Here is a 7,500-nt window from a genome sequence, read left to right as displayed (position 1 = left end):
ATTTTGGAGGGACAAACAAAGAGTATCACAGCACTTTTGATATTGGCTAATTGTAAAAAGTCAGTAATTCTGCAAGACAGCTCCTTCAGTGACATGACTAACCCGAAAAAATTACAATAAACGCCTATTTTATGATTTGAGGCCTGGCTTTTTTTTTGCGAAATTGTTTTTCAACAGTTGCCTTTCCTTCAAACTTGTTTATATAACGTTATTTTTCAATCTTGTTTTTCAAAAATGGACAGTTGTGGTGTTTTATTCTGTAAGTTATAAGAAAAAGGAATATTTAGAACGTTGGCCTACATTTCGCACAGTGAACCTGACTAAAAGATTTCCGTTCTCTTTACACGTTTTTTCATCTCTCCTTCATCTCACCTTAGATCGGTATTGTCTGACATCAGGCCTTGCATTCTCATCGAATATCTGTTGTCCACTTCCTCCACCTAAGGTAAATTAGAGGCTTTCGTAACAAATGTTATTTCGAAATAACTACAACACCGGAAACTCCGTCCCCTTCTCGGAGAGAGGCTTTATCAAGCCTCTCTCAACCATTTCTCTTTGACAATGGCGGCCAAATTAAATGTTCTCTTGTTTTAATGCTAAAGCCTTTGTGGCCTTGCTACGACGAGCAAATTTCAAAAAAAATTTTGTTTCAAAATGAGGGCAGTAGGTGTAATTAACATAAAGACAAAAGAATGTAAAAGTGGTCGCTATTTATGAAAGTGGTCTATAGGATGGTTTTCACGTGACGCCATCACCGCCATGTTGGTGGACGAAAACAAAAGAAGGTGAACACATTTGAGCGCCTAACAGGCAGCACTTGTGGTTCTCTGCAAATATAATTGATTTTCTTCTAAATTTTTTACTTTCATTCAACACAAATTCACTGGGCTAATTAATAATAATAATAATAATAATAATAATAATAATAATAATAATAATAATAATATTTAATACTTATATTGCGCTCATTTTTGAAAGCAATATCAACCTCTGTCCTCGCAAATCAGCCGCGCTGCAGTTTCGACCTTCGGCGCCGCCTGACTGATTACGGCATTTCAAGATTGAAGTTAACTTCGGAAATGTTAACGCGAGATTCTTGCGGAACAAGACAGAAGTTTTCATTGATCACGTTATTGAGAGTAAACTGGATATTTGTGTAGTCAAGCGAAACTTGGCGGAGAGAGAACGATAGTTTCACATTGGCTGCCCTTGCACCTCAAGGTTTCATGTTTAAGAACATTAGGGACCTTAAGATTTCAGGCCGTCTTCAATGTAGAACGTGGCCGGAAGTTGAAATTGACTCTTCTTCCGCGATTGAGCCCTCACAAAAGCTCACCAAAAGCAGCTCACGAGCATTTCTAAAAGTCGGAATGTTGAAAACGAGATGAAGTTCCACTTCTTGTTTACGTCCAACTTCTTAAGTCAAATTTCCAGCGCCTGCCGTGCTCTCCCCCAGTCCCTCCTGTGCCTCGACGTTGTATTTTAGGACGACGTCCTCAAATCTTAAGGTCCCTATTAACAGACACTCGGAAAAATCTGGTGGAGGGACTGGCATTATTTTTCGTGAAAAATTCAAGGTGCGTTGTGTTGATGGAATTCAAAGGGAATCGTTTGAGACCTTGGAATGGAACGCTACTGCACAGGGAACGACGACGAAACTCCTAATCGTCTATCGTCCTCCGAACTCTGATACGCACCCCGTTCCACCAAGTGTGTTTTTTCAGGAGTTTTCTCACTATCTCGAGAATGTCGTGTTATGTCCTGAGGTTCTAGTTATTTCTGGTGACTTTAACTTTCATATAGACGACCCATTCGATAATGATGCTAAGAAGTTTGGTGACCTCCTCGAAACCTTTGGTCTTATTCAGCATTTGTCGTTTCCTACTCATATTTCTGGACACTGGTTGGACCTCATCATCACTCGCTCTTTTAACGACATATGGTTCGCTCAGCCCATCCGTCACTCTTCTTGTCGGATCACTGTTTTGCGGAGTGTACTCTCTCCATCCCGTCGCCATTGGTTAGGGTTAACGAAGTGTTTTATCGTAGATGTTAGCAGATCGATTTAGCGGCTTTCAAGAGCAATATCATGGCCTCAGATCTTTACAGTCTTTCTAGTGATGAACTTGCCGCTAGCTATGATCATATTCTTCAAAGCATCCTTGACAAGCATGCTCCGCTTGCAGCGCAAGGTTTTAGTTGTACGTCCTAAAGCCCCCTGGTTTAATAATGAGCTGAAGAAGCTTAAGGCGAAGCGAAGCGGCTTGAGAAGAAGATGAATAAATTCAATATACCCAGTGATATCTCGGAGTACAAAAGGGTGTGTAATGAGTACTGTGCTATGCTCAAACGCGCAAAGCGGGATCACTATTTTGATCTCATAAAAGAATGTGTGGGCGGTTCTAAGAAGCTTTTCCAGATTGTGAACTCGCTCTGAAAAGAGCTTTCCAACAATTCACTTCCACCTCATGTCTGTGCTGAGCAGCTTGCAAATAATTTTGGAGAGTTTTTCTGCCGCAAGATAGAGCTTATAACTGAAAGAGGATATCGGACAGTGCATGTTCTGTTGAACCGCCAACTTATTCAATACGTACTGCTGTTGCAAGACTAGAGCGTTTCGTTCCTGACGAGCTAGTTGTCAGCTGGATCCAGTCCCCACCTGGTTAGTGAAAAACGGCATCCAGGAGCTGGCGCCTGTCATGGCTAAGATGGTTAACTCCTCCTTGGATAGTGGTATTGTTCCCAATGACTGGAAGCTGGCTCTCGTCATCCCCCTCCTCAAGAAGATAGGCCTTGAACTTGTGTTTAATAGTTTCCGCCCTGTGAGCAATCTTTTCGTTTGTTTCAAAAACAGCTGAGAGAGCAGCTCGAACATTGTAATGTTAATGATCCTCTTCCAAGAAATCAATCTTCATTCCGTCAACATCATTCTACGGAGACTGCGCTACTTAGGGTACAAAATGACATTCTCCTGAACATGGACAAACAACAAGTTCCTCTGTTGATCTTACTAGACCTTAGCTCCGCATTTGATACCATTGATCATGGTATGATGGCTCAGATATTGGAAGACGATTTTGGTGTTACCGACCGCGCTCTCTGTTGGGTTAAGTCCTTCCTTGGTGCTAGGAGGCAACGTGTAACTGTTGACGGACGAAAGTGTCGAGACTTTGATGTCACGAGTGGAGTTCCTCAGGGTAGCTGCTTGGGACCAATACTTTTCTTATTGTATGCTTCTCGACTATGTCATGTGGTAAAGCAACACTTTCCACAGGTTCAGGGATACGCAGATGATACGCAATTGTACCTTTCAATTCCTTCCGGCCGGGATCTTGTATGTCACAGGAGATGCAGTCAGAGCCATGGAGGCTTGTATTTCAGATATCAGGGGTTGGATGGCTAATCATCAGATGAAACTCAATGACGAAAAAACGGAGTTCCTGATAATTGGGTCAAGACAGCAACCATCTAAAGTGAACATTAGCACCATTCACGTAGGCGCTTCGGAAATCAAACCCGGTGGGTCAGTACGCAACCTGGGTGCCTGGTTTGATAGCTCCATGACTATGAGTAAGCATGTTGGTAAAGTGTGTAGCAAGGCTTTTCGTGGCTTATACAGCATCCGTAGAATCAGGAAATACCTATCCGAGGAATCCACCAAACTCTGATCCATGCTTTTGTCACGTCTCACTTAGACTACTGCAACCCTCTGTTGTATGGAATCCCACAGTTTCAGATGGATCGGCTACAAAGAGTGCTTAACGCCGCTGCTCGAGTCATTTGTTGGGTGCCTAGGTTTGATCGCATCACGCCCATACTGATAAAGTTACACTGGCTGCCCATCAAGTTTCGTATACAATTCAAGGTTTCCCTTCTTGTCCACAAGGCTCTCGATGGTATTACCTCTTCCTACTTGACAGAGCTTCTCCAAGTCAAGGCTGCAGGTCGTTATGCGGTACGGACTAACAACCAGCTACTCCTGCAAGTCCCAAGAACCAAGTGTTTGACTTTTGGTGATAGATCCTTCTCGGTTGTAGCGCCAAAGATCTGGAATGGCCTGCCGCTTGATATCAAGCAGAGTACAAGTGTTGACTGTTTTAAATCTACTCTTAAGACATTCTTATTTAGACTTGCTTATGAACAATCATGAGATTTTAACGAGGAAAGAAGTGTAATTTTTTTTAATTTTAATTTTAATTTTTACTTATTATTATTATTTTAAGGTTGTGCTTTTATATATATATGTACATATAGTTTTTAATATTGTAAAGCGCTTCATGATACTCTGTAATGTAACCACTATATAAGCTTTTTTATTACACATAACATGAGAATTTTATTCCATAAAGCTCATTTGTACAAATCTATACGCTTTATTTTCACATGTGAAAAAGGCCTATACAGCCAATCAGAATGGCGTACAGCTATTTCACATGTGGAAGTATAACCAATCAACGATAGCGTAAAGGCGTTTCCATGCCAATCACTCGTGCATCTCGTGCAAATCGTACTTTGTTATTGAATTAAATTAAATTTGCATTTGGTACTATTGTTAGTGAGTTTTGTTTCTAATTCGCGTTTAGAAAAATATTTTAATGAAAATTCTCATGTTATGTGTAATAAACAGTTCACGACATAGAAAGTGCTTTGTACGGGGTTTTATTCACTCGTTGTTTGTGTCAAAAACCCTCACTCGCTCGTTCCTCGCTCGTTCCTCGCTCGTTAGGGTTTTTGACACAAACAACTCGTGCATAAAACCCCGTACGCCGCACTTTCTATCACGTAAACTATATATATATATATTATATTTTAGTATAAATACACAGGTGATTATACAAATTCTCGGATTATCAGCCGATAATCACCTCAACGGACAAAATGGCCGCCGGTAGTCGTTTTGCCACCGCAAGTGAAGATGACTTTGCGTTGAAATGTTTATTTTTCTCTCTTTTTTGAAATAATCACCTGTGTATTTATACTAAAACAATTATTCGCCTCAGGCTCAGGGATTATCGGTGAATATTCACCGATAATCACTTTGCGTTCGGCGAATAATTTTTAAATATTATTATCTCTCATTAGCTTCTTTTGTTTGTCCACCAGAAGTCGTACATTTCTCTATTGTTATTGGTGTCTCTAGAGGTTAGTTGAAAACGTCCTTTAGGCTACCAGTAATCTCTTGTTTATTCTATTGGTGTTAGGAGGTGGTCGCTGTGGAGATGATTAGAAAAAAAAATTGCACAAACCTTTTCAGCAAAGTGCTCCTCGAATGCCGTCAACTTCACCTTCTGCGAGAAAAATGTAAGTTGAGGGCGTGTGGCTAAATTTCTACTGAAGAACAGATTCTAATAAAGTAAATCATGAAAGGAATCAGGGATTCCAAAAGAAAATACACATGTACCTTATCTTCCAGCTCGGTCTGTGTCTTTCTTAACATTGCTGATTTAGTTTTGAGTTTCTCTTCAAACTCTTGTATCTTCTCCTTTAACATCTGCACACAAAAGTCGAAAATAGTACTGATACAAAATAGTACAAATGGATAGTATTGACACCTTAGGCTTTAGATCGCAAGTTAACAAGCTTAATTAACTCATGCATTTCCTCCTGTTAGTAAGACTGACAGATTTTACTTTGTCTGACGCTGGATAATTTTACTCGTCAATGGGGGGTGGTTCATAACGGTAATTGAAGTGAGTGGAGTGCAATTTGGTCTGAAATCATACGTGTTATTTCAAAATCGAACGAGCGCACAGCGCGAGTTCGATTTGAGATCACGCGTAATCGATCTCAGACCAAAATTGCACGACACGAAGTTCAATTACAGCCATTTAGAAATCTCACCATAATAATTATCTTAATCGCTAAAATGCAGGATTTTAGTCCGTACCAATATTTTATTGATCCAGTTGGGAACAAAAGTTGGAAAATTCGCCACACAATGGTTTTCTTTGTCTTTACTTTCCTGCAATTTGATTGTTTGTCTTAAAAAAGCCTTGAAATCTGATTAGTTGTTTTGTTTTAGTTTTCCTTTCTCATTGGCTGGGGAAATGGTGCAATTTAGAGCAAAAAAAGTGCAATTTGGGAATAAATCACACTGCTGAGAGCCAATCAGATTACAAGGATCACCAGTGATTTCTAAATGGATGCAATAAGGGATTCAATGGGTTAACAACCTCTACATCCACTCAAAAATTTTGTCCCCTTTAACCCACTGACTCCTTGGAGTGAGACTTGATAGAAAGGTGTGAATGGGTTAAGCATAAGTTGCAGGGGTTTCAATAGACGCCGGTTACCAGCGGTATACCGCCGCCTACTATGCCTCACACCGCCGGCTAGTTTGCCTTGATTTTCACTAAAACTGCTATCATAAACTTGTCAAACTGCCGCCTTCAATGGGCTATCATGGACGGCTATTTCAGAAGTTATTGAAACCCCTGATAAGTTGGCTTGCCTCACGTGATACTATTTGAAATTGGTATTTTTCTCCACGAAACGAAAGTTGCTTTTATTTGGTGGATTTCTCATGTGTTGTCTTGGGCAAGGAAGCCATTCGAGTTAAAGCCAGAGCAGTTGACGCCTAAGTTATCGTTTCTAGTCTCCAGCTCGGATAGCTTCGGTTCACTCTTAGAGCGCTGAGCAAAATAATCGCTGGCCCTGAAAAGAGTTGGTTGTTTAATTGGACGGGTTACTGAGGTGCAATGAGGTAACTTCAATGGGGTCTCAGGTCCTCTATGAGGTAGCGCACAACACCAAAAGATCCGTGGCCTGCTCTTTGTGAGCACTGTGTTTGACGTCCCACAGAGACAGTTCCTAAGGTTTATATTGTCCTTATCCGACAAGACTAGAAAGTCTACTTATTTGCAGATGTGATTTTAAAGGGGGCATTTTCTTCTCATTTGCAAACAGTCTTTAAGGGTTAGTCCAGCTGGAGCTCTCTCGCTCGGTACTTTGATTCTCTTCCCACCGAGCGAGCCGGTCGGCGGCTTGGGTCAAGTGCAAGCGTTTATGACATCTGCCCGCTGGTAGAAATTTAAAGGAACTTATCTACATGGACATGCAGGGTGCTTACTTCTCAGCCAAGAAACCCAAAAATTCGACTAAAATTTAATGTCAAATGGAACAGTCATTTTCCGAAAAATCTGTTTGGAAAATGTGGAGTACCTTCAGAGGTACTCCCGATTTTCCGATCGGAACGGTATTTCGGAAATTCATGTACCATTTACCGATTCTTGCGCTTCCAGGCCCAAGTCCGTGCGAAATCAAGTGATGAGGGAAGGTAACACCTGGTTGGAAACCAAGCTTTGAAAAAGGAACGTTAAAGTGCAATTTAGTCCGGTTGCTTTTTATGCAACGGTCAGCCGAACCGGAATTTTCCAACAAATGGTAAGCACCCGTACTTTCCTACCCGGTACCTGCATCTCCAAAAGGGCCGACTTGAGTTGTTCGGAATCTTGTACACATTCAGCAAACTTTTCCATTAAGTTCTAAATACAAATCAAA

General features: G+C 41.0%; 1 protein-coding gene across 4 annotated transcripts in view; it reads right to left on the bottom strand.

Moving 5' to 3' along the window:
- The window catches only part of LOC138049566 (flagellum-associated coiled-coil domain-containing protein 1-like), a 49,167-nt gene that overhangs the window by 4,855 nt on the left and 36,812 nt on the right, over positions 1 to 7,500 (bottom strand). For 2 of the 4 annotated variants that reach the window (XM_068895906.1, XM_068895905.1), the window contains exons 15-18: positions 7,398 to 7,484; positions 5,402 to 5,491; positions 5,247 to 5,288; positions 373 to 440 (exon numbers count right to left, since the gene is read on the bottom strand). In XM_068895906.1, the coding sequence (XP_068752007.1) occupies positions 373 to 440; positions 5,247 to 5,288; positions 5,402 to 5,491; positions 7,398 to 7,484 (287 nt within the window). The remainder of the gene's footprint in view (positions 1 to 372; positions 441 to 5,246; positions 5,289 to 5,401; positions 5,492 to 7,397; positions 7,485 to 7,500) is intronic. The other 2 variants (XM_068895908.1, XM_068895907.1) reach the window with 1 other exon arrangement.

The sequence above is a fragment of the Montipora capricornis genome, chromosome 5 (genome assembly GCF_036669925.1).
Source record: "Montipora capricornis isolate CH-2021 chromosome 5, ASM3666992v2, whole genome shotgun sequence".
NCBI lineage: Eukaryota > Metazoa > Cnidaria > Anthozoa > Scleractinia > Acroporidae > Montipora > Montipora capricornis.
This window is presented reverse-complemented; position numbering and strand designations above follow the sequence as displayed.